Source organism: Maylandia zebra, linkage group LG16 (genome assembly GCF_041146795.1).
Source record: "Maylandia zebra isolate NMK-2024a linkage group LG16, Mzebra_GT3a, whole genome shotgun sequence".
Taxonomy (NCBI): domain Eukaryota; kingdom Metazoa; phylum Chordata; class Actinopteri; order Cichliformes; family Cichlidae; genus Maylandia; species Maylandia zebra.
Window position 1 is genome coordinate 35,232,885 of NC_135182.1, and position 27,400 is coordinate 35,260,284.

The 27,400-nt window shown below is 45.3% G+C and overlaps 1 protein-coding gene across 1 annotated transcript; it reads left to right on the plus strand.

The window, feature by feature from the left end:
* Positions 1-990: 990 nt before the first annotated feature.
* On the plus strand, positions 991-27,396 carry fn1a (fibronectin 1a). The gene is made up of 49 exons (XM_004566019.4): positions 991-1,305; positions 1,946-2,071; positions 2,186-2,320; positions 2,568-2,699; positions 2,809-2,946; positions 3,798-3,956; positions 4,395-4,592; positions 4,736-4,918; positions 5,884-6,060; positions 8,147-8,302; positions 9,411-9,539; positions 9,805-9,948; positions 12,474-12,595; positions 12,717-12,885; positions 12,968-13,153; positions 13,281-13,409; positions 13,545-13,634; positions 13,719-13,913; positions 14,969-15,247; positions 15,799-16,062; positions 16,276-16,370; positions 16,695-16,863; positions 16,967-17,053; positions 17,140-17,331; positions 17,878-18,150; positions 18,677-18,791; positions 18,868-18,944; positions 19,037-19,126; positions 19,229-19,495; positions 19,590-19,706; positions 19,837-20,001; positions 20,085-20,240; positions 20,326-20,439; positions 20,537-20,806; positions 20,959-21,170; positions 21,563-21,650; positions 21,748-21,933; positions 22,009-22,098; positions 22,190-22,381; positions 22,469-22,558; positions 23,206-23,314; positions 23,437-23,653; positions 23,863-24,033; positions 24,125-24,263; positions 24,424-24,585; positions 25,284-25,409; positions 25,569-25,675; positions 25,785-25,904; positions 26,034-27,396. Exons 1-49 carry the CDS (start codon positions 1,176-1,178, stop codon positions 26,100-26,102), a joined length of 7,506 nt encoding a protein of 2,501 aa, XP_004566076.3. The 5' UTR covers positions 991-1,175; the 3' UTR covers positions 26,103-27,396.
* The last annotated feature ends 4 nt before the right edge of the window (positions 27,397-27,400 follow it).

Genomic DNA, 27,400 nt, shown 5'->3' on the forward strand with positions numbered 1-27,400 from the left:
GCTGTCGAATCAAAGCTGTTAATGCGGTTAATATCCTAAGCTGGAGACTTGGGTGCAGTTAACTATGAGGGCTTTCCTTTTATTAAACCATTAAGTTTTGACGTTGAATAAGTTTCCAGATTCTAATTTCACTGTAAAAAACACAAAAGTCTGATTCACTTGGAGTTTTTTTCTTCTAAAGATAGGTATCCGTTTGCAGTGCCGCCGCTCCCCGTTAGCAATCCCCAAAAGAAACTCCTGGTCAGATGTAATCCTTGCTTTTTATGAGTTCGACCGAAATTAAATCCAATCAAAAACCAATGAAATGTGGAAGCTACGAATCAAGAGGATGGACGGTGGGTGAGACAGAATGGCAAACCTCTGGATTTGCACATTACAGGAGTTAGCCTGTATCACAGTGGACTCGTTTCAGTAAAACACCTGGACATAAACACTTTCCAGACACTGAAACTGTAGGCTACTGGAGACTTTCCAGACACTGACGCCATGTGACCTAATTCCTGCAGATCGCTGCTCAGACTGTATAAAACCTATATGCCAAAACACTGCATTGCATCAGTGCCCTGCAGGAAAGCGAAGTCTGGTTGGTGCAAATGAAGCAGAGGAAGAAGCTTCACATGAGATGCTTTTTATCTCTGGAGAAAAGAGGCGAAGTTTGGTCTTGAACCTAGAGGCAGTGCTGCTCCCCTGTAACCACCAGTCCCCACCTCTCCCACTCCCACCCCCACACACAGTTTGTTAAGTTTGGTAATCTGCGTGATGAAAGGTTATTTTAGAGCAATTCTTCTTCAAACATAAAAACAAACAAGCAAACAAACAAATAAACGAAGCAAAAGCAAGACAAAGCAACATTACATATGAATGATCTTTGTTTCGCAAAAGCCTGCCTGCCCCACGTCTGCGTGGGTAGTCCCTCTCATTGTTGCACCTCCCTCCTCCGCCTGAAAGTAAGCCATGCCCAGATAAATCACTCCCAGCACAGAGTGGTAACCTGCACACTGGGGCCGCAGACTGCAGAGGACAGAGGGAGCAGGCTGGGACGCGGCAGAAAGCGCACAGTCTGATTGGAGCCGAGTTCTCTGGGTGTATTTGAAATAACACTTTCATATACGCATATAATAACAGCGGGACACCTGCAGCTTCATTCTGCTTTCATTGAGTCACTCTTCGACAGTATGACTGGCAGCACCATCGCCAGGGTGCTGGTTGCCCTGTGTATCGGGAGCGCAGTGAACTGTATGCCCAGAGGGACGCACAGGGATCGGCGTCAGGCGCATCAGCATCACGTCCCCTCAGTCTCTCAAGGTAAGCCGTTTGTGAGTGAGGGAGTGTAGCAGCCTGTGAGCTTCCAATCTGAGGCCGGAGTGGGGGGTGGGGGTGAGGACATTTTAATTAAACTGCAAAGTTTGCGCACTTTTTTGGGGGGGAGGGGGGTCCTTGGTGGTCCTTCCTGGATTGTGCAGTCATAAAACTCTGGATTAACCTCAGTCACCAGAAAACCTCCTGTCCTCCCCAGACTGGGTCTAAGAATGAGAAGGGAATGAAAATACAAAGCACGCCATCTGTTTAAAAGCTGGAAAAAGTCGAAAGGGAATCAGATGTGAACAAAGAAGATGGAGATAGAGAGTAAAAGTGGAAGGTTATTATTCGCTGTGCAAGTGATTTATCACTCGGCATTAGGCTCCTTTGAAGTCAAGTTAACACATCCAGGCACTTTCACAGGCAGGGGAGAAGCCTTGTCCTCCAGCAGAGTGGTGATTCCAATTTAGGGTTTGCTTATCCCGTGTCTGTTTTTAGCTGTGGTTGGGGCTGGACAAGTTTCCAGTGGCTGCATTTGTCTTTCAAATTTTAAAAAGATCTCTTGCTTTAATCTTTACCAAGCAGCTTTGATCTGTATCACTCAATTGTTTTTTCTCTCTGTCTTGTTTCCATTTTCACGTGTCAGAGGGTTGTATGGAGAATGGTCAGTTCTATGGAATCAATGAACAGTGGGAGCGGCAGTTTTTGGACAGCACTCTGGTCTGTACCTGCCACGGAGTTGCAGGAATCAAGTGTAAAAGCAAACCCCAAGGTTAGTTTGTGGGCTGTTAGCTGCGTCCACAAAAATCACATCTATTCTTCACTTCTGTCTGAGAAAAGAACAAAACATGTACCAAAAACATCTTTTCTGCTGTTGCTCTTAAAGAGGAAAGGTGCCACGATAAAGTCAACGAGCGGTACTACACTGTGGGAGAAACTTATGAGAGACCCAAGGACGGCATGATCTGGGACTGTACCTGTATTGGATCTGGGAGGGGCAAAATCAGCTGCACCATTGCCAGTAAGTGTGTGATACTGTGTGCCTGTTTTAACTGCTCTAACCTCAGACCACACGTCTAGGACTGCCAAACAGTAAACTGGTTAACCCCCCACGCTCTCCACAGTTGATTAGAACCTGGTGCCATGCAGCTATTTGCAGTTAGTGGTTAAATAATGAAGCATCACATTTTTTCAGTTCCCTTTGTTTGCTTATGCTGATGAGCCTGAAATCATCTCTAAAATCATGTCTTCTCCTTCTCTGCACCTAGATCGCTGTCATGAGGGCGGGGCTTCATATAAGATCGGTGACACCTGGAGGAGACCCCACGACACAGGAGGCTACATGCTGGAGTGTGTCTGTCTGGGTAACGGCAAAGGAGAGTGGGCCTGCAAACCTGTTGGTGAGTCATTCAGACAGGCAGTGACTAACAGATGCATTCTTCTGCATCAGCCATATGTGTGTTTCATAGACAGTGCTGAACAAGTAATTAATGAGTTTGTACCCTGCAGCTGAGCGCTGTTACGACAATTCGGCGGGAGCATCGTATGTTGTTGGGGAGACGTGGGAGAAGCCGTATCAGGGATGGATGGTCATGGACTGCACCTGCGTCGGGGAGGGAAATGGACGCATCACATGCACCTCCAGGAGTGAGACAACTTATTTGCTTTGCTTTGTCTGCCCCATCTACACTTCTGCTTTGCTTTCAGCTTTAGCTAAGAAAAATGAAATTCAGCACCAAATTACAGCAACAGTCGCCTCTAGGTGCTTTATACTGTAAGTGAAGGACCCCACAGTAATACAGGGAAAACCCAGCAATCAGACAAGCAACTATGACTAAGCAGTTGGAGACAGTGGGAAGGAAAAACTCCCTTTCAAAAGGAAGAACCTCTGTAAGGACCATCCTCAGGAAGGGGCAGCCATCTAATTTCCTGCCGTCCTACTTTTATTCATTTGTTTTCGAGATTTTTCTTGTTTTGCATGATCTCCATGGATACGTAAGCTTGTCTGCCGACCCTCAGAAAGTCACACGAGCAGAAAATCTGAATTTATTGCTGCTGTTTTGAATCACACATGTCTGCACATCCTTTAAACCCTCAGTGAATGCCATCCACGTAGCATGGAGTCTTCTAAGAAGGACTAATGGTAAAGTGAGCTTGTTATTTCTTGGAGAATTTTAAGAGGCTGGGGAGGAAATGTTTTCCAGCTGTGTCGACAGTTTAAACCGTCACTCCAGTCCTTTATTATGTTGGCTGGTGCATCAGGTAATAATGAATGCTTTTCTCAATTAGTTTGTTGTTTTATCCAAGTGCTCAGGGTGGCCTTGGACACTTCGTAGAGTTCATCAATAAATTTCCCCATGTGTGCACAAACATGCAACCAGCTGCTAGCCAGTGATTCAGGCCCCACTCAGTCGCTGCAGAGAGTTTCCCCCAAGTCACCAGACTGCTTAGAGTTTCCTTTTATTTTATATTCTACTTCTCATTTCCTTCTCTCCTAGATCGCTGTAATGACCAGGATACTCTGTCCTCCTACCGTATTGGAGATACCTGGACCAAGACCGACGCCCGGGGTCACCTGCTCAAGTGTCTGTGCACGGGGAACGGCCGAGGAGAGTGGAAGTGCGAACGACATGCCTCACTTCACACCACGGGCCTGGGTGAGAACTGACAATATCCCTGTGTCTATTCTCCCCGGCTCTGTGCGAGGAGAGGAATGCGTACCAGAGACACATGTTGTGAGGCGAGAGAGATAAGAGGTGCCAAGTGTCCAAGTGATGAAGTGAGAAAAACGCAGCTTGGAACTCGTGATCGTGACCTCATGAGAAGCAGAGGCAGAAATGGAAAGTAGATGTGCAAATGTAGGGGGAAAGTGATGACAGGGTGTGAGACAGAAACATGCTCATTGTGACTTAGAGACAGTAAGACAGTCTTTTTATTGTAGTGTAGGCGTTACTCATATACTTAAGTTGACTCATGTATGCACATGAAGTAAGTCTTTAGAACTACTAATAATTTCAGTTGTTCTTTATTCGTGCTTTTTATCTAACTTGAGCTGTTGCTCTGATATCTGACTGGTGTAACGTGTTGTGTTTTAGGCACTGGCTCCCGTGTTGTCACCAACATCCACCCCGTGGTCTACCAGCCCGACGCTGTGCCCGAGCATGCCCAGAATGGAGCCTGTCAGACGGAGACAGGGCTGATGTATTCTGTTGGCCAGCGCTGGATTAAGAAACAGGGAACTACGCAGATGATCTGTACCTGCCTTGGCACCGGGTCCAGCTGCAACCCATGGGGTAATGAATTATTTCTTTACAAATTTGCAAATTACAAAGTTCACCTGCAGAGTTAAGCATAATTAGGCTGACGGCACAGTCAGACACACAAAAACGACTCAAGTGGTGTTTATGCCTCTGTTTGTTTTCCCGTCCTCCTTCAGATGGACCTGCTCCAGTATACGGTGGCAACTCCGGTGGTCTGCCCTGTGTGTTCCCTTTTGTTTACAAGGGAAAGACCTACCACTCTTGTACCTCAGATGGACGTGCTGACGGGCAGCTGTGGTGCTCCACCTCGTCTGACTTCGAGACAGAGCAGAAATTTTCTTTCTGCACAGAGAAGAACGGTGAGCTAAATGCTGGAGCGCTGACGTGTTGACATGTTTTTTCTTCTGTGGTGGTGATTGTGTGCTTCAGATAGAAATATCAAATCAAATCAAATCAAATCAAATCAAATCACTTTTTATTGTCACATCACATGTGCAGGCACACTGGCACAGCACATGCGAGTGAAATTCTTGTGTGCGAGCCCCACAAGCAACAGAGATGTGCAAACACAACAACACAAACGAGCAAAATACAAGAATGGCCAACCTGAAACTAATAAATATATGTACAATATATAATAGTGTATGCATTTCTGGATGTGTATACTAAATATTTTCCTACGTGTGTGTGTGTGTGTGTGTGTGTGTGTGTGTGTATACACATTTTTACAAATTAAATAGTAAAAAAATAAAATAAAATAATAATAATAATAATAATAATAAAATATATAAAATATACAGAGTTGAATATGTGCAAAACAAGTGGCATTTATATACAGTGTGGAGTGTATCATGTCTTTGATATTTGAAGAAAATGAGTGTGCGCTGTTGAAAAAGACAGGAGTTGCGTTTTATCGACAGTAGGGCATCTCCTGGTCAGTGCAGGTAATCAAACAAAAGGGCGTGAACATGACATGTTTCCTTTGAATGTGAGGCTTTTCCCATCTCTTAACTTTAAGACCTCATACAGGTTTTCTGATGTGCAATAACAGCGAGGCTGCAGTGAGAAGGAGGCAGCTGACCATGTGCCTCCTCCTGTGTAATGACAGGCAGCTGGCCAGCTGTGAGATGGTTTTCATTGCAGCACCCAGACCTGCTGTTCTCCTAATGTGTTAAACAAAGACCCTGAAACGTGTTAACAATGAGCTGCTACGTTTACATTTGCCCAGTTGTCACAAGCTTGCGTCCAAAGCAAGATGCACAGTCTGTCAAGGAGATGTTTATTAAACTTATTACTTATTATTGCTTTTTTTCTTCTTCTTTAGCAATTGTGGCAACACGTGGCGGTAATTCTAACGGCGCTCTCTGCCAGTTCCCTTTCCTCTACAATGGCAGAAACTATACCGACTGTACCGCAGATGGACGAAGGGATGGCATGAAGTGGTGCGGCACCACAACAAACTATGATGACGAGCGGCGTTTCGGGTTCTGTCCCATGGCGGGTAAGTGTGTGCAGAGTGAGAGAGGGCTGTTAGCTCGTGGCTCAGCAGTTTCCTAACAATGATGGCAGCTAATTGCTAATTGCAAAGTCTAACCTCCACCCCAGTCTGAATGCTTACCTGACCTTTAAAGCTGATTGAATTAGCATGGAGGCGATTATCAGCGTGATGCTAGAAAGCAGCCTGCGCTGATATCACAGGCAAAATCTGTTTACACTTCTTACACCTTTTGTTTACAGCTTGGTGCCATTTAGTCTCTGTGGGTAACAAAGGAGACTGAAGCCAGTGAAACTGTGGGAGGGGTCGTTAAAACCACACTAATGTCTGAAGCAGTAATGACAGCGATGACGTTGGTGCCATCGTGCTGTAAAAAGAGAAAAATCTGATCAATTTAAACTTTGGAGACGTAAAAGTCACTTTATACAAAGCAGCTGAGCTGTCACAACAAATGTGTGTTTTTGGCATCGCAGTGAATACATTCAGAGCGCAGGGCTCCTTTATATTGACAGTAATGACTTCACAGGCATCGTTAAAACAAACACGGTCGTTGAGGTGTTAATGGTGACGTTTAATCAGGTCCGGAGCCCCCTCGCCTCCACCTGTGGCAATCTTCTTCAAAGCTTTCTGCACCGTCTGCCGTGTGCCCGCGGGACAGCCTCCAGCTGTGACCCACAGTCAGAATTTAACCTCCATTATGCAAATGTCATCATTTACTTGGTTAGATCCACAATCTAAAAACCAAACAAAACAAAGTAATCCCTTTCTCAAATTCAGCCCCCGTGCCTGGTTAAACTGCAATCAGCCTCTCAGCTGCTGATAAATCTCTTTGGCAGGAATTTAATTTAGTTCCCACAAATCAGCCAGAAGCTTTTTAAATAGCCACTTTGAAGTCATCAAACCAGGGTTTAAATTACACTAAAGACTATTAGTTTTATTAATTTTAAATAGATGACTGCTGATGGAATGCAGACTGACATTTAGGCAGCTGTTAATGGGTTTGTAACTGGAACAGATCCACATTTTACACGGTCTGAAGGAAAGGCTCATTTTAACTGTGAGGGTAGAAACGCGTCCAGCATGAATTCAAACAAAAATCCAACAATATAATTAATTATTTCAACTGGTCAGGACCACTGAACCCAGAAACAAAAACACATATATATGGACAAAAAAATGAGTGTCTTTTTTTTTTTTTGGCTCAATTTTGAACTTTCCACTTAAGAAATGAAAGATCTGTGGTTCAGTCCCAGGAAGAGACACAGATCCCTTTGTGTCAGAAAGGATATCCGGAGTTTAGTCAAATAAATAAATACATGAAAAATCTCCCAAATCAAACATGCAGAGCTGCTCGCTGCGCTGACCCGTTTGTTGTGAATCAGGGAGAAACTAAAAATAGCTTCTCGTCATCTACTCACTCAGGCTTTCATGCATATTTATTTTGAACAGGATTCGTATGAAAGTTTTTGCATGTTTTTAACAAAAGCATACACAAAGGTTTAGTGTTAGTGACATACAACATGCAAATATTTTAATTTATTTAAACCCACAGCAAAGCCTTCCTAAGCCACGTTCTAATCATTCCTGTACTTATGTCCTAGCTACAGCCTTCATGTGCAGTGATTGGTCAGAATCGACCAATCAGAATGCAGTAAAGTAAAAAAGGCCACACGCTTTCTTTCCACACATGCACACTCACACATGGAAGCAGGTCTTTACTTGCATCAGACACTTTTTCAAACGTATATCTCTCTGGAAAAAACCCAAACCACTCACTCTCTTTAATTATGGCAGATTTCATACATACGAGAGCACACGACAGCTGTTTCTAGCTTTTAATCAAATTTTCTTTGCTATGGAGACAAAGACAGGTATTCTGTGGGGTCTGCATCCTCTCCCACCCTGTGCAGTAATAGCAGGGTTGAGTCAGTGATGTCCAAAGGGCATCGGTCATGTTAATGTGTTTGTTTTGATCATGATAAAAGTATGCTGTGTGTGTGTGTGTGGATCCGTGCATCTAATTTTTTTTAGTATTTCCTCCCCATTAAGACCAGCAGGAGGTGTAACATTCAGTTACTTTTGTGTGTCCCAGCTCATGAAGAGGTGTGCACATCGAATGAAGGGGCGATGTACCGTGTAGGCGACCAGTGGGACAAGCGTCACGAGGTTCTGGGTCACATGATGCGGTGTACCTGTGTTGGCAATGGCAGAGGAGAATGGAGCTGCATTGCTTACTCTCAGCTAAACGGTAGGTGTCCACACGTGTAGCTGCAGGATACACCGTGGCAACAAGCAAGGGGCTACAGACTGGTATTAGATCTCCCTGAGTGTAAAGGTGAAAGGTCGTGCTAGATAAAAATCCCTCACCTGCACAGCTGCACTTTATGGGCCCTTAGCTGCACCTGCACTGCACACAGACACACAAACCCTGCACTGCACACAGATACACAAACCCTGCACTGCACACAGACACACAAACCCTGCACTGCTCACAGACACACACAAACCCTGCACTGCACACAGACACACACAAACCCCGCACTGCACACAGACACACAAACCCCGCACTGCACACAGACACACACAAACCCCGCACTGCACACAGATACACAAACCCTGCACTGCACACAGACACACAAACCCTGCACTGCACACAGACACACACAAACCCCGCACTGCACACAGATACACACAAACCCTGCACTGCACACAGACACACAAACCCTGCACTGCACACAGACACACACAAACCCTGCACTGCACACAGATACACACAAACCCTGCACTGCACACAGATACACACAAACCCTGCACTGCACACAGATACACACAAACCCTGCATTGCACACAGACACACACAAACCCCGCACTGCACACAGACACACACAAACCCCGCACTGCACACAGATACACAAACCCTGCACTGCACACAGATACACAAACCCCGCACTGCACACAGACACACACAAACCCCGCACTGCACACAGATACACACAAACCCTGCACTGCACACAGATACACACAAACCCTGCACTGCACACAGACACACAAACCCCGCACTGCACACAGACACACACAAACCCTGCACTGCACACAGATACACACAAACCCTGCATTGCACACAGACACACACAAACCCTGCACTGCACACAGATACACACAAACCCCGCACTGCACACAGACACACACAAACCCTGCACTGCACACAGATACACACAAACCCCGCACTGCACACAGATACACACAAACCCTGCATTGCACACAGACACACACAAACCCTGCACTGCACACAGACACACACAAACCCTGCACTGCACACAAACGGTGCTCAGCATTTTGTTGAATGTCTGTTTCAGACGAGTGTAGCGTGGATGGCTTGACATACGAGGTTAACCAGACCTTCACCAAGCGGCACGATGAGGGATACATGATGAACTGCACCTGCTTTGGCCAAGGCCGTGGCCGCTGGAAGTGTGACGCCATTGGTGGGTTTGTCATTGCACACTTTGCATTTTTCCAATCATCCTAATCCTTGCTTCAGTGTAGGGTCGAAGAACAGACACGACTTATCGACTAAGCTTATGCTGCGTATTTGTTAAATGGACGGAGAATCCTCTTAATTTTTATTAGTAGTTAAAATATAATAACTCACAGCAAGTGCAGGCTCTGAACTGTAAATATATATGACTTTCATGAGTTTCAGTGCCCTTGTTTTTTGCATACTGTTACACTTCTGCTTTGTGCCCTCAGACCAGTGCCAGGAGCCAGAGACGAGAGCCTTTTATCAGATTGGAGACTCCTGGGATAAAGTCATCCATGGAATCATGTACAAGTGCTACTGCTATGGCAATGGTGTTGGAGAGCTGAGCTGCGAGCCCCAGCAGACGTACCCTGGTGAGGTTTTAAATGTGCTTTTGTTCGTATATTTTGGGCTGACGTGCGGCTGTAACAGCAGGAGCAAAGGAAAATTCCCAGGACTGTGATACAAATATTTTTGAGTGCGATTTAATTTACTTCAGCTTAAAAAACATTTTCAGTTTATTAAAAGTCCAAAGAATAACAGGAAGCCGTAAAGGACTATCACACGCTCGCCTGTCCCGAGCATGCTCGCTTTTTCCTCACCTGGGCACCTTTTCCAGCATCACTTTGTGCTCCAACTCTTGAAAAATGTTTGTTCAAGTCCCTTTGGGAAAGAGGCTGTTGACTTTGATGTGAAGTAGACAGAGCCGGGAGTGGGTGTGATTTCCTCTTTTACGAGTGCACCCCCACTCTGAGCCTTTGTTCTTGCCAGCATGTGGTACAGCCCCTGTGTTGTTGCTACAGCTGTACCAAACGCCACAGTGCAGAGCGTGTATCCAGCCCAGACACACCTACTGCACACCGAGCTCCCTGAACAGCAGGTTTCAGTTTGTGGATTTTGGTGTCACGTTAATTCAAATCTCATCTCGTAAAGTTTAAACCAGCGTCACTCAGAGCAAGACACTACTTCACATTCAGTTACCTGGACCGTAATCTCAGCACACACCTTTCAAAATCACAGATTTTAGCTGGATTTAAGTTCCCTCTTAGTACACTTTGTGTTCCCTTTTATAATCTATCACTATTACCTTCATAACAGACTCCGGTGTGTCTGTCGTGCACGTTTAATGTTTTTCAGGTGCTTTTCCAAACTTTTCTCCAACTCTATAAAAGAAAAGAGTCATGCACACGTGTGAGCTTGTGTGGTGGCTTTAGTGTTTCGAGGAGCAGAAACATTTCCATCTCCTGCAGCTTGGATAAATTTATCAGGTTAGTTCCAAGTGAGGCTGTAACTTTGTGCAAATGGTGACTGTTCCAGGTTTAAATGGACTGTTACTGGTTTGCTCTGTATCTGAAGCAGGTTGACAGAAGATACGAAATGTAGGGCATCGTTCTACCGTAAGTGGCCATAATCGCAACCAGCTGTGAACTAGCTCCGCGTGCATGTGCATGCATGCTCTTTGGCATACAAAATACAGCATGCTAAGATTTAAGGGCAGCATGAACCAGATCCAGACTCGAACTGGGAAAAACCATAAAAGGTAAAAATGGAAAAGCAACAGTCTTGCAGGACTTTCTAAAGCTTCTGATTTGGCACATGCGTTGATAAGATCTAGAAAATATGTTTTCTTGTCTGCCATCTTTGTTTACGTCTTCTTGTCTGGGGTGTAATTGAATCTTTTGATGCATTTCTTATTGTTAGGATGACTCCCAGAATGACTTCCTTTTGCCGCTGTCCTTATCACCACCTCGCGGTGCGTCTGTCGGTATCAAGAATGAATGTTGTGTCTAAGTGTGAAGAGTGAAGGGTCAGGTCTGCATGCACATGCTTGTACGTTAAAGAGACATAAGTAAAGCTGGGGAGAGCGCATTTGTGAGGCTCGTTGTATAGCCGCTCTGCAGTGAGTGTGCATCCGTTCGTGCACCTCCCACATCTGATTCTGTATAACCCTTACCCTCGCCAGTGGCCTGTGGGGTTGTAATAGGCAGTAATAGGTCCCAGATTGTTTTTGAGGTTTGCGTATCTGCTAGAAACTTATGGTTAACCACGCCACTTGCTCAGAAACTGTGATTACAGGTCTGCTATTTGGAAAAAGCAGTTAGAAAACCTCAGTTCTTTATAGAAGCTACCAGTTTCTATGAGCCCAGCTTATGTCAGGAGTCTGCGCACCACATGACTTCTGTTTACATTCAGGATGACTCGATGTATCCCCTTTGGATTTCTGCCTCTGCTTATACCACTTCTCTTCTTTTGTGTCTTCTAACCTGCAAAGTCATCTTGTATAATTTGTGCATCGTTCGGTGAACTCCTGCACGTCTGCAGCTTTTTATAGTGCAGACTCAAACCCTTACAGTTTTCTCTCAGATGGTGTAATGACCACCAGATCTCACCACAGCATGGTTGGCCCCTCACAGACGAGCACTAATGCGACGGCTCAGGTGGTAACTGTTGTTTGGGTGAATATGGGGAAATTTGTTGGTTAATTAAGCAGCGAAACATGTTTCTTGGATGGAAAAGAGACTACATAGTGGAGGAATAAGTTCTGTATGTCAAATTACACTGTGTGAGAATTACAAGCTTCATACTAGTGTCAGTTTTTAACATGTTTTTGCACTTTTTTAGCTTCTGAGACAACAGGAAAAATCTTAAACTACGGTGGAAGCAGAAACTGTTGAGAGTCTGCGCTGGAATCTCACACAGACCTGCTAGTTTTTCACGCTTTTTCTCTGCCGTGTTCAGGAAAATCCTCCCACACACCCACTCGCTGTTAAACTGGGTTATATAAAGCCGTTGGTTTTACAAAATGATATCCCACACTGGAGCACAGATGTGCCTGCTCTCCTGCACACTGGTCACTCACTGCACAGCGGCTGGTAAAGCAGCTCTGTCTCTGTCTCAGGTGGTCACCGTCCCGTCCAGGTGATCATCGCAGAATCTGGAAACCAACCAGACTCCCACCCTATTCAGTGGAACGCCCAGTCGTCTGCACACATCACCCAGTACATCCTTAAATGGAGAGTGGTAAGGGTTTTTTTGGAGATGTTTCCTCTTCCTCCCTGTTTGGCCTAAACTTAATTAACCATTAAAACAATGTCAGCCTGTAAACTGTCCCTCAGATCTTACATCTCATGTGATTTTACAGAAAAACTCTCACAGCCCGTGGAGGGAGGTGGCAATTCCTGGCCATCTAAACTCGTACACCATCTCTGGTCTGAAACCCGGCATCACCTACGAGGGTCAGCTGATCAGCGTGCTGCATTTTGGGCGCAAAGAGGTCACACGTTTTGACTTCACCACCACTTATGGATCCTGTAAGTTAACGAAGTCACTGATGGTTTTGGAGGAATGTGTATGGGACTGTCCTGAATAACCAATCAATGACGTTCCCTGTAGTGGCTACAACACAAGGCGAGACCACCCCTCTTCCGCCTGTGGTTGACATCTCAGAGTCTGTAACCGAAATTACCTCCAGCAGCTTCGTCATCTCCTGGGTTTCTGCCTCGGACACAGTTTCGGGTTTCAGAGTGGAGTACGAGCTCATCGAGCAGGGACAAGGCACTGGACAACCTATCGTTCTTGGTAGGCGCCGATACAGATATTTACACTTTAAGATCAAAAAAATCTGACGTTTTGCTTGATTTCAGAATCACAGCAATTCCCTCGTTCGTCACAGATTTGTTGATCCAAAATATTTCCTTCCTGTCAGATCTGCCCCGCACAGCTACCTCTGTGAACATTAATGAGCTTCTCCCTGGGAGGAAGTACACTGTTAACGTCTATGAGGTCACTGAGGGAGGAGAGGACAACCTCATTCTTACTACTTCACAAACAACTGGTGCGAACACACATTATTTGTCGTCATCATCACCTTGATTTTACAACTAAATGCAGCACTGAGATACAGTTCGTGTCATGCATCAACACGCACACCACAGTGGTTATAACGTCGTTTTTACACCTTGTTTCATAGTACCTGATGCTCCCAAGGAGCACGAAGTGGGGGAAGTGGGAGATACATCCATCATGATCAGCTGGGAAAAACCGCTGGCTCCCATCACTGGTAAGCTACGCTAACATTTTCAGTCGCTGGCTATTGAACTCATCTGCCTACACACGGGTAACTGTTTCCTCTTCCTCTGTGCAGGTTATCGTGTGGTCTACACTCCATCAGTAGAAGGTGAAAGCACGGAGCTGAATCTCCCTGATACAGCAACGTCCGTGACTCTGAGTGACCTTCTACCAGGGAGCCTGTACAACATCAGCATCTACGCCATTGAGGACACCCTGGAGAGTGAACCCATCTTTGTACAAGTCAGCACCTCTGGGGAACCACTGCCAGGTAAATGAGTGCTACTGGCTGATTGGTCTAAAAGATGTAAGGAATAATCCACGATGGTTCATGTCAGCACCTCTAATCTTTGCATATCATAATTTGATCTTCCGCCTGTGCCTCCATACATTTTGAATTAATACACTTGCCATGAGGGCACCTATCATAACCTGCAAGTTGTCCTGTGGCGTATTTAGAGATTTATGCCTGTTTCCAATCCTCAGTAGAAGCAAGACGAACTTTCCAAGGCAAGTCAAGTCACTGAGTTCACAGCTGTTGGGATGGAGTTATGTAAAACCTGTTAGTCTGCCAGGTCAAACAGATGTTGGAAGAGTGTGTGTACAGTTTGTGTGATGGACTGAAGATGTGTAAATTAGCTGGCCGAGTTTAATATAAGGCAGAAAAGTGAAACTCCACCTCACACCGCAGCTCATATTAGTCAGTTTTAGGCTGTTTGTTGGTTGCCATTGGGGTTGGGTGCAGGGTTGGAAGTACTCGTCTCAGTGAGCGTCCTGTAACAGGAATCATTTATAATTATTTACACACATGTTAAACACATCAGCTGGATTAGACTGGATTTATGCAACAAGCAATGAAGGTCAGATGTTTTTGGAAATGCAGTAGTCATTTAGCTTCAGAGCGACATTCGGGGCTCTGCAAAGACCCAACCTAAAAAACTTTGTACAATAACTCAAAGTTTGCTATGAATCAAATCGCCAACTACTTAACTTGATCTGGTTTGTGTTATTTCCCTTCTTTTATTCTGCTCGGGTCAGATTTATTTCTTCTCTTACTAATTTTGTCCAGCGCTTTTGTCTCCTGCCTATAAGTGGTAAAGAAGTCAGGCTCTCTGGGTTCTTCCCTCAAATGCATGTTTCCTTTATTAAGGGGAAGATGGTCATACACATTCAGCTGCATGTGCTGAGTGATCACAGACTCCATCCATTGCATTATACGTGCATTTTTTTCTGCTCAGCATTTTTAAATCATTTTAACCCAACGTTTTTAGTCTAACTTCAGTTTTAAAGAACACATACTGACATTTGTTTGTGTCGTACCCACAGATGAAGTGGATTCCCCGACCGACCTGCAGTTCTTTGAGGTGTCTGACAAAAAAATCGTTCTGACTTGGTCCAGACCCTCTGGTGAAATCTCTGGTTACCGGGTCACCGTGATGCCCGTCGATGAGTCTGGTTCTTCTCAGCCAGAGATGAATCTGCCCGTCAGTCAGAACGCCTACACTGAAGTGACGCATCTACAGCCAGGAACACTGTACCGATTCAGTGTCTATGCTGTTCATAATGGACACGAAAGTTTGCCACTTATTGGAGAGCAATCTACCAGTGAGTATGACAGATGGCCTCCAGACTACAGGGAAATCATTTACATGCCAAAACTGGATGTGAATATACACAGCCTCTCTTCTTTGCATGACTAAAATCTGGGTAAAGAGGCATTAACCCTAACACAACCACACTGTGAAACAGACAATACAATGTGCACATGTTTTAGTTATCCTACAAATGCATGAAATCATGATTACTGACCAGAAACCATAATAAACAAGTGCTTATTTTTCCAGTGGCACGTATTTCCTGTGGTAGAGTTTTTTGCATTTTGTCAGGGCGTCTGGGGATTTAGTTCTTCCAAGCAGCCTGGGCTCTGGTCCAGACTGTGGGGGCTCTGCGGGGGCCATTCCATCTGTTATAGGACCCTTTGTTTCTGAAGATGGTTTGATACGACTGGCTGTTTGAATATGGGATAAAGCAGACGGAGATGAAGCGTGAAACAAGAATGGCTTTTTTACCAGAACTGAAACTGTTCATACTGCTCCCGACAGTCTTTTAGATCAAACTGCTCTGAATCTAACAGTGTTCATTATCTGTCTTCTCAGAGCCCGATGCCCCCACAGACATCCATTTTGCCAATGTGACCGAGGACAGTGCAGTGGTGCTGTGGTTTGCACCCCGTGCCAAAATTACCGGCTACCGTCTCTTCCTCACTGTTGAGGGCTCCAACCCCAAGCAGCTGCGCCTGCCTGCCCGCCTCACCCAGTACACCCTCCTCAACCTGCAGCCAGATACCGAATACACAGTGACTCTGCACGCGGAGCAAGCCAACACCATGAGTGCGGGAGAGACAGCTTTGTTTACAACCAGTGAGTATCCAGTGCATTGAGCTTTGTGGCCACCGAGCTTATACTTCAAACTTTTGTGCGTTTTGCTATTAAAAAAGATTTTTCTGGATAAGTCGAGTCAATGAGGCGTGGCCTCCTTCAAACACCAACGCATGAATATTGAAGTTTTTGCTGTATTTATACTCCAAGACACTAAAATTGATAAGAACACACCTTCACCTTCTGTGTTTGTAGCCCCAGCGATGGGTAATGCTCCTCATTTCAACACTGATGTGACTGATTCCTCCATTATAATCACCTGGACTCCAGTTCCCCGCGTTGGCTACAAGGTACCCTCACTTACAGTATATTTTTGCATCATTTGCCTTTTTGGGTGCAGGTTTTCTTCTTTACGTGTGTAATTCTGACTGTTTAAATGCATTTTCCTGTTTGCTGTGCAAAGCACATTCCAGTTATTCTTACTTGAGTGTGCGCCTCTCAGAGTTAGCTACTAACATGGGAACTTGAACCCTCTGAGATATATCTGATTGGTTAGAAGATGTCGCACCAGAGATGAGAATGTTCTGCTGGCTTCAGTGTTCTTGGGAAAGCACTGACCTCTGACCTTTACCTCCTCTGCTCAGTCTGTCTGACTGTGTGCATTTATCTTTCAGCTGACAGTACGGCCCAGTCAGGGTGGGGAAGCCCCGAGAGATGTGACCTCTGAGTCAGGAAGTATCTACGTTTCCGGTCTGACTCCAGGAGTGGAGTACACCTACAGCGTCCAGCCGGTCATTAATGGATACGAGCAGGGAACTCCGATCACACGCCGCGTTGTCACACGTAAGTGGACTCTTTTCATTCCACTTTCCAAACCTTTTTTTCTCTGTTTTGCATTCTTTTTCCACACGTCCTCCTCTGATCTTCTATCCTCTTTCCTCTCCAGCTCTGTCTCCTCCAACCGATCTCAATCTGAAGCCTAACCCAGGCACCGGTGGTGTCACAGTGGAATGGAACGGAGCCAGTACTCCAGGTACACACATGTGCAATAAAAAGAAGAATCCCAACAAGCAAATCATGAATAGCCAGTCTAACAACTAAATACCTTATCCCTCTAAGACATCACCGGGTACAGAGTGACATGCACTCCCACTGACGGACAACAAGGAAACAGTGTGGAGGAATTTGTGGAAGGTGGTGAGAACTCCTGCACCCTGGAAAACCTGAGCCCTGGTGTGGAGTACAACATCAGTGTTGTCGCTGTTAAAGATGAGATGGAGAGCACTCCGGTATCGACTGTCATTACACCAGGTGAGATGTTTAATTTCATAAGAAGGCCTCTCAGAGGTTTGAATGGGTTTTCTTCCCGGTCCATCAGTCCATGCAGACAGGATGTGCATGTATGGAAAGTCATTCTCTAATCAGCTGCAGAAGCAACATGTTGAAGGTTGATGTTTTCAAATAAAACATCAACCTTCAACTTTTAACACCTACCAGCTCTTTTCTGAAACTGTTGCTCTCTGCATAGGCACCAGCAGCTAAGTGCCTATGCTAAAGTGACTCATAGGTAACACTAATGCTTTTAATGTTAACTTTATATATCACCAAATGGTAACATAGGTATATTACCATTTGGTGATATATATATCTGTATATCAGGAGACGCAAACTTAACATTAGGGCTTCCATCAGTGTCACCCTGCTGGAAGTCCAGTGTTTGTGGCCCAGATTAACCAGTTTGTATCCTTTCTCTCCTTTTTCTTTTTCCTCACGTTTGGCTCTTTGTTTCTTTGTTTGGCGTTTCTGGGTTTTTCTCTCTTTCTTTCTCTGCCCCCAAATCTCTTCCCATCCATCCAGAAGTACCACAGCTGACTGACCTCAGCTTTGAGGATGTGAGCGACACCACTATCAGTCTACGCTGGACACCGTTCGACACCAAAGCCATCACTGGTTACAGGATCACTGTAGTTGCAGCCGGCGAGAGCGTGCCGATCTTTGAAGACCAGGTGCTGCCCACAACCGGTCAGTACACGGTCTACGGACTGGAACCGGGCATCGACTACGACATCAGCGTTACCACTCTGACGGAGAATGGCGAGAGCGAGCCCACCACGCTCACTCAGCAGACCTGTAAGAGCCGTGTTTCTACCAAGCTGAACTAAAAATACACACACGTTCAGTGTGAATTCACTGTTTAGGTTATATAATGTAATAAAGCTCTCATTAAACCTTTGACACGGCTCTTTAAACAACAGAAACCTTTAGGTTGCTGATGTAACTGCTGTGCGTGTTTTGTTGTCAGTTTAATAGCCCTGAGTGTGTGTGTGTGTGTGTGTGGGGACCATCTGGTATTAGTTGAGAGGTTTATCATACTAAGGCTTGCCCTCCCACCCCCCACCAGTGCAAACAGTGCTTGTTCTCCCAGCTTGAAGATGTTGTAAAACTTCAGAAGAGGATTTGCACTGACACACAAACACATCACAGACTCGTCTTTTAAAAGACGGTCGTGTAAATATTTCACTTTCTCTTTTAGTTGTTCCCTTATGTTTGTCTTTTCTCTTGCATCCTTTCGTGGAGTTATTAAATTTCCCGAATCCCGTTTCACAACCAATAAGAAATCTCATAAATCCAACAGTCTGCTCTGTCTTTCCCGCAGCTGTGCCAGCTCCCACTGATTTAGCCTTTGGGCAGGTTGGGCCAGACACCATGGAGGTCACCTGGGTCTCTCCCCCAGTCCCAAACACTGCTGACATTAACAGTTTTCGTATCAGGTAGGTGAAGAAACACAAAAATGTCCTCATGCAGTAGCTTGTGAATATAGCTGATGTCGGTCTCTGTATCATTCAGGTATCATCCCATCGATGATGAAGATGAGATCACAGAGACCAGCGTAGGAGGGACGGCTAACAGTGTGGTGCTAAGAAGTAAGCTGTAGTAATCATGATTAACACAAAGCCAGGTACAGTCACAGAAGAAAGGGCTGCATTCACATCTGTGGTGTTGTTGCTGTCTGCAGATTTGCTGCCCAACACCGAGTACCTGGTGAGCGTGATGTGTGTTTATGAGGAGAGGGAGAGCTCGCCTGTGGTTGGCTCTCAGAAAACAGGTGATTCTAAGTCAGGAGCAACTGTGCATCAGCCTAGAATCAGCCACTGGCATCATAAGAGCCAGTGAAATCATCTTTATCCTTCTTTGTCCCGACCTGCAGCTCTGGACTCACCCGTCGGCCTGCAGTTCTCTGAGATCATGACCAACTCCTTCACCATCCACTGGTTCGCTCCGCAGAGTAAGATCAGCGGCTACCGCATCCGTTACCAGATGGTGACGGGTGGGAGGTCCAAAGACGAGAGGCTGCCCCCGTCCAGGAAGCACTTCACTCTGACAGGACTCACTCCTGACACAGAGTACTTGGTCAACATCTTCGCCGTGAGCGGGACACAGGAGAGCCTGCCGCTCAGCGGGACACAGAAAACAAGTATGAACGCCACTTTCAATGTTTTATCCACTCACGACGTTAACGCCAACACGTCGGATATGTATTTATTTTTCTTTCTGGCGTCTTTGTCCAGTCTCTGATGCTCCCACTGACCTGGAAGTGCTAGACTCGAACCCGACAAGCATCACTGTCCGCTGGGCTGCTCCCCCAGTTACTGTGCGCTACTACAGGATCACCCATGGAGAGTCAGGTAGACTTACAGATTTAATTTGTACCAAGAACTGTATATTTTTCTGACTATATTATTCCTTTTTGCAAATTTTTTTGGCCAGTCATTAGTAAATCGTTACACTTGCAAACGGAAGGTCTTTTTGCCTCAGGTGGTCATGGTAATCCTAAGGAGTTCACGGTTCCTGGCTCTCAGTCCACCGCCACAATCTCTAACCTGAAGCCTGGAACTGACTACACTATCACTGTGTACGCTGTGACGGGCAGAGGAGACAGCCCCGCATCCAGCGTCCCAATCTATGTCACTCATAAGACAAGTACGGACACACAAAGTGCACAATCTCTCTGAGACATAACAGCGTTACACTTTCCTTTTCACATCTGTTTTCTTCTCTTGCAGGTGTCGACTCTCCCTCTGAGATGGAGGTGACAGATGTGAATGACAACAGCATCACAGTAAGGTGGAGCCCCGCCGCAGGCCCCATCAAGGGTTACAGGGTGACTGGGGCTCCTAGAAATGGACTGGGACCATCTTTTACCGAGGTGGTGGCTCCAGGTACGTTTCCCACATTCACAGCGTGTTGTGAAGTTTAGCTGTAAACTTTGAGCCGTGTTGATTTTCCCTTTTTTGTTGTTTCCAGATCAGACAGAGTTTACTTTTTCAGGCCTGATGCCAACGTCGGAGTATACCTTTAGTGTGGTTGCTCAAGTACAAGACGGGGAGAGCTCTCCACAGGTGGTGACGGCTTCAACGAGTAAGGATTTGCCTTGTGGAAACTTTTAACTGAAAGTTTACTTAAACGACATCACCTTCTCATACTTGTCTTTCTTATCCTCTCTCATTCCCTTTAGATGTAGACCGCCCCAAAGACCTGACCTTCTCAGACGTTGATTCAACCTCACTGCGGATCACCTGGGACAGTCCCGAGGGAACCGTCACGTCTTACCGAGTGTTTTATTCAAGTTCTGAGGAGGGGGAGAGAGAGCTGCTTCCTGCTCCCACAGGAGACGCCGAGTCAGCCGACATATACGGTCTCCAGCCCGGCACCGAATACACCGTGAAGGTCATTGCTCTGTACGATGACACAGAGAGCACAGCCGTGGTTGGGACACAAGCTACAGGTAGGGAAGGGAACATTTATAACTACATGTTTGAGAACATTTTCCAGCGTCAAAGCTTTCTAATTAATGCGAAACAGCAGTTCAAGTGAAAAACCCAGCTTTCCTCTTCTGTTTCCTAATAACACTTATTTTTCTTTTTTCCCTCCTTCCAGCAATCTCTCCTCCAACTAACCTCCAGTTCTCCCAGGTCAGCCCTACTTCTTTCATTATGCGCTGGGACATGCCGGGTCAGGACAATCAGCTAACAGGGCTCAGGGGCCTCACGGGCTACCGTGTGGTGGTAAATCCAAAGAACAAGAGCGGGCCTACCAAAGAGATCAACCTGGCCCCAGACACCACTCAGGCACACATTTCTGGGCTCATGGTGAGTAAATTAAATAAATTTCCAGTGCCTTAAACTTCAATAGCTTAGCCATCACAGATACTGACACTTTTTCAGTCTCTCTTAAGCATCGATACCAGACGAGAAAGAAAAATGTGCTCACTGATAAGTTGGGAATAATTCTGTACATGATGTAATTGTAAGCATTTAGCCCGCTCGATCAGCTTTAGTGCGTTTACATGTGCAGTAACACACGAGCACACACACGTGGAGGTCTGCACACTTGCTGATAACGACTCTGTTTAACGAGGCTTTCCCAGGCACACCCATACCTGTGCACAAACATGCACAGACATATAATCTCGCAGCTTCAGTCGCTATTTTGACTCTCAGCCTTGTGGAGAATGTAACCGTATCTCTTTGGGTCCCGTTAGATTGCAACCACCTATGAAGTCAACGTTTATGCGCTGAAGAACTCTCTAACCAGCAGGCCCGTCCTGGGAGAGGTCACCACCCTGGAGAGTGAGTTTATAAAATGGATAATTTGACGCATAAAAATGAGGAGCTGCTTTTATTCCATCTTATTAATACTTTTTCTCTGGTGCTGCTTTGCTTCAAGATATCAGCCCGCCTCGTCGTGTGCGTATCGCTGATGTTAATGATTCCACCATCACGCTGACATGGCGGGCCAAGCCAGACCCCATCTCTGGTTTCCTGGTTGAGGCCACGCCCACCCACCCCTCTTCCGGCTACACACCCATCCAAAACACCATCAGCCCTGATTTGCGCTTATACACTATTACAGGTACGAGACAGCAGAGTTAAACATGTGTTTCTGCACATACAGACTCTCGCTAACATGTCTGTATTCACACTCTAGGTCTGGAGCCTGGCACCAGTTATAAGATCAACATCTATACGCTGAAAGGACATGGGCGCAGCGTACCTTACACACTCACAGCGAACACAGGTAACTGTGCACATCACACAGTATTATGTATTTACTTAAGAAAGACTTTCTCCATATTTCCTGAGTAATCACTTTTCTGTCTGTCTTGTAGCTCAGCCTCTGGTCATCCCACCCACAAATATTCGCTTCACCTCCCTGAATCCGAACAGCATTTCTTTCATGTGGGAGCCGTCACGCAGCCCAGGCATTACAGGGTACTACGTCACCTATGAGGAGGCGGGTGGTGTGCCTCGAGAGGTCCTTCCTAGACCCCATGCAGGCCAGGACTTTGTTACCATCAATGGTAAGTGTGCATGAGTGTTACTACATGTCATGTAAACATTTATTTTAAAAAAAAGATGAATCTTTTTGACTTTTTGTTTGACAATAGGTCTGAAACCAGGAACGGAGTATGTCATTAAGATCGTAGCCCTGCAGAATGCTTTGAGAAGCACACCGCTGGTGGGGAAAGCCAGAACCCGTAAGTGCAGACGTCGTCCACCTGCAGCCGTTTATCGACTGTAACTTCTTTTGTTACAGTTCAGCTACAGATGTTTCTACGTTTCACTGTGTGTCGAATGTATTAAACGCTTTTATTCTGACTTCTGGTATCACTTAAGAGAAACTGAACATTGCAAAGTTATTTCTCTTGCATTAAAGGGAAAAAAGAAAAACTATTCCCATCAACTTTTTAAAATGTGATATGCTGAAGGTGGGACATGGTGTTGTGGAATAATATACTCAGTTTATGAGTACTTCTACAAAGACTTACAGATTACACCATTAAATAAAAGCCTTAAAGGTTATTTTTTTAAAGTTTCCCACTTGCAGCAGTTAGATGATGTAATGAGAACTTTGACTTTGATTATTTTTCACGATTGTTGTTAAGAGTAACTTCTCTCAGAGAGACAAAACCAGCAGTAATAACTGCTACATGGGCTGTGCTGTGCTGCCCTCTGCTGGCCATGCAGCACTGCTGTAAATATGTTGGGCAATTTATGCTTGCCGGAGGGTCTGAGTTTAGCCGTCCAAAGCTCTTTTAACCGTTATACAATGAAACCAATCCAACCTAAGTACTGGAATCTAAGAATCTAACAGCCAGCACACGTTTGTCTTTGATCCAATCAGAACCAGCTCCAGATTCTCAGCTGTTGTTCCCTGAGCTGCCTCAGCTTCCTGTTCCTCATCGCCCCACCACTGACATTCTGGATGTTCCCGAGTCCTTTGACGACAAAATGTAAGCATTGCCACAGTCATATGGAAAGGAAGGACATTTCTTTAACCACCTTAACAGTGTTTTCTGATTTCGCACCTCTTGGTTTTTGCTGTTTTATCATCCCTTTCTTTTTGTTTCTCCAGTTTTAACTCCAACCACGTCCACCTGGCTGGCACCAGCGGCCAGAACCAGCCAGGCCAGCAGGGTCAGCATATCTATACAGAGTATCAGGGTCTGGGCCCCAATAATGGATTCGGCCCCTACAGTGGACCCAAGGAAGGCCAGAGACCCACTCTCAAAGAGCCCTTAATTTATATTCCTGTGGCAGGCCCTGATGGAAACAGAGTACCTTTGGTCAAGGTGGGTGAGGCCCTGACGTAGCTATAATCTTGTTTCAGTAAAGCAGTGAAAGCATCTCCAACACGTTACATCAGCTTTATTTGATGAAATCAAAGTAAAAACAAATCTTATGTCTTATGCATGCTGGTTTTTGATTTCAGAGCAGGTACAAATACATGACCCTAATTAATATTCATGTGCTCACACTTTGTTCCATGTGGCTCCTGTAGGTGAGCGACGGCCCTCTGCCTGGTCTCGCGTTTGGTTTTTCTGACAGTGAAACAGAGATTCCCCAAGAAGCTCAGACAATCACAACCATCTCCTGGAAACCCATCCCTCACACGACAGAGTACGAGGTGTCCTGTAATCCTATCACAGACCTGGAGGAAGGAGGCTTCCAGGTACAGACGCGTGTGCACACACATCCACACGCGAGCTCGTTTGATATGAGAGGACGTTCCTCATTCAGCTGCTTTATCTTTCTCCACACAGATGCGTCTCCCTGGCAACTCCACCAGCGCCACTCTGATTGGACTGACGTCTGGAGCTTCCTATAATGTCATTGTGGAGGCCATGAAGGGCGGGGCTAAAGAGAAGGTTTTGGAGGAAGTCGTAATCGCTGGCGATGCTGGTACAGCAGTTTACACTCGCAATTTTATTCTTTGATCACAGAAAATTGAAAAGTAGAAAAGATTCAAAGAGTCTGAAGTGAAAAATGGGAAAATATTAAATCAATAACCCGATGAGTTTCTTAATGAGCAATAAAAAAAATTGGTTTTTTGTCTTCAAAGGTGGCATCCCCATCACCCCCAAACGGGACGTGTGCTACGACACGTTCACACACGCCTACCATGAAGTGGGCTCAGAGTGGGAGCGCATGTCAGAGACGGGCTTCAAGCTGTGGTGCCGCTGCCTGGGGCTGGGCAGTGGGCATTTTAGGTGTGATTCATCCAGTGAGTGGCTTATTAACCCCATCCCAGCATGCTTTGCAAAACCCTACCATGGAATTAAAGTCCAGTAATAATTCTATGTGATTTAAACACGAGGAATTTATAATAGGGAGGCATAAAACAAGCAAATGGAAATTCAGTTAAACACATAAAATGATGCCATTTGCCTTTATGCACATTATAAATTCCTGAGTCATAGAATCAGTGGATGTGCAGCAGCATGCAGTAATAAAATGTCAGCATGGGCAGCCACGGCAATGAGAAATAGACCTTTGCATAGAACATTTTTTGCCTCAGGTTTAAATGTATTTACTGTTTCAGTTAATCATAAAGAAAATGACTTTACTGTGTGTGAGTCAGCTGTAGCCTGCCCATGTGGATCCCTCTGATCCTTCTCTGCAAACTGTGAAAACCTCACATCAAACTGATCTGCCCGACTGAGCCTCGCACTCAGTTATTTGTATTGTCCATAACTGCAAAGCTAACACGACGATATGAGAAGCTGAGAGCATTTCATTTTTCTGTATATTTATTATGTGTCTGCACACGCTGCATAAATATGTATCTGTGAATGGGCTCGACTGATGAACTGCTTTCTTCATCTTTTGCACATCTGTGCATTCACTCCCTCTCTGCATCATTTCCTCGTCCCTTTCTTTTTCCGTGTCTGTCCCTCTCTTTGCTGCCTCTCCCTTCTTCAGAGTGGTGCCATGATGGCGGCAATAACTACCCTATTGGAGAAAGGTGGGATCGCCGCGGTGAGGATGGTCACATGATGAGCTGCACCTGTCTGGGCAACGGCAAAGGAGAATTCAAATGTGAACCTCGTGAGTGCTGACTGCCGGACACACACCAGAGCCGGGTGTCGTGTTAGGTTAATGATACGAGAACACGTTTGGTGTGAATAAAGTGACGAGGTCTATGTCAGGATTTTTTTAACGTGTTGAGTTTACTCTCATGCTTCTTTAATTTCTATCCTTCTCCAGATGAGTCGACTTGCTATGACGATGGGAAAATGTACCAGGTCGGGAGGCAGTGGCAGAAGGAGTACCAGGGAGCCATCTGCACCTGTACTTGCTATGGAGGACTACAGGTGAGAACGCCACCTGTAGTGTTGCTTTAAAGCTCTTTAAAGGTGTTTGTGTGCACTCAAGGCCAGGCTGGCTGTGTGTGTGAGCAACATCTCTCTCTCTTCTCTTCAGGGCTGGCGATGTGAGAACTGCAGGAGGCCAGGAGGGCAGCCTGAGCTGGAGGCTGACCTCCTCCAGCCTGTTCGCCCAGACGTCTTTGATCGTTACAGAGAAAATGCTCTTCGCAAACTGGTCAGTGTCTTTTTCTAATAGTAATCGTTCCAATGAAGATTTACATCAGATAAAAATGTAGCTGTAGCCCATACAACATGCATGTTTCCTCTCCCTTCTCCCTGTGACGTGCCCTTCTCTGTTCCCCAGAACATCCAGTGTCCGATTGAATGTTTGAGGCCAGAGCTGCTTGCAGACGCTATCAGCCCACAAGAGTAGAGATGAAAGGAGTACGAGTAAAGGAGGACAAAATGACGAGATCCCTAACAGCGTCAGCATCGCTTCAAGATGGAAGCCCCCGCTCGCTTTTGTGAAAAGGAAATATTCCATCAGATTTGTGCCTTAATTATTTCCCACCAAATTGTAGTGCCTTAACAACACTTTTCTACTCCAATCCTTGTGCCTTTCAAAGACCTGTAGCAGCTTTCTTTGTGGGTTTTGAGCCTCTTTTCTTCAACAGAACCAGGGATTTCTTCCATCAGAGTAATTTTAGACAAATCTGTCAGAGCACAAATCCTGCTGCTTCACCCCCTTGAACGTTCATTCCCTAAATCGCTCTTTCTCACACACACACACACACACACACACACACACACACACACACACACACACACACACACACACACACACACACACACACACACAGAAGCAGTATTGTTATGTGTGTTTTGACCGTTGTATTGGTGCTTTTGTTTTCAGAACATTCCTCTTTCAAACACAGAATGCATTTATGCAAATCTCTAAATGTCTGCAGCCACCTTTTGTTGCCATATCCGTTTTTTTCAAATGCATTTAGATAATGGTGGAATGCATTTTGTGGGTCCTTCCATATCAATAGAAAGAGGGAGAGCTGTTTTGCAAAGGCAGTTTCAAAGCCATGCAGTATTGCTATTGTACCCCCAAAATAACTTTTAGCTCCTGTGGGTCAGTTTTAGTGACATATACAGAAATGACCGTCACAATCCGATTAAAATAAAACTGCTATGACAGTTTTTATTAGCGTGAATCTACATTCTTTGTAGTGAAGTGTAATTCCCTTTGTTACGAGGAAAGCACTCCTGTAAGTATCCTGTGTATATCTGTGGTCTGCTAGTTTGAAGATCAGCTGATCTTTTTAAATGACAGAAAGATTGGAAACAGCCTTTCTGTTACTTTTGATGTGTCTGCTATTAATCTTTAATTCACCATGCAGACGGTCGTCATCAGCAATATGAGTACAAATTATAGAACCTATAAAAAATTGAAAAGTAAACCCAGAACTGGCTCACCTAGAAATGTAACTGTTGTTTCAAAAATAAGTTGGAGAATTCACCATCATTTCCCCGTGGATTACATTTTAGTGTTTTTTTATTTTTTAATTCAGTTCTTTTATTTATCCCTTGTTATTCAGGCATTTTGTTCAGTGCTATTTTAGGGTGTACACTTTATTTTTGATTCATTTGTTTTTTATGTTGTTGGTGCCAGACTCTGAACTACTGTGGACTGATCTTTTTAATAAACTGATAAAAACACATGCC

What these genes read in the sequence shown, in the direction of transcription:
- fn1a (XM_004566019.4), top strand. Translation starts at nt 1,176, where the DNA reads ATGACTGGCAGCACCATCGCCAGGGTGCTGGTTGCCCTGTGTATCGGG. An exon ending in TACCGAGGTGGTGGCTCCAG is followed by an intron (nt 20,241 to 20,325) that starts GTACGTTTCCCA and finishes TGTTGTTTCCAG; the next exon opens with ATCAGACAGAGTTTACTTTT. An exon ending in AGAGGTCACCACCCTGGAGA is followed by an intron (nt 21,651 to 21,747) that starts GTGAGTTTATAA and finishes CTTTGCTTCAAG; the next exon opens with ATATCAGCCCGCCTCGTCGT.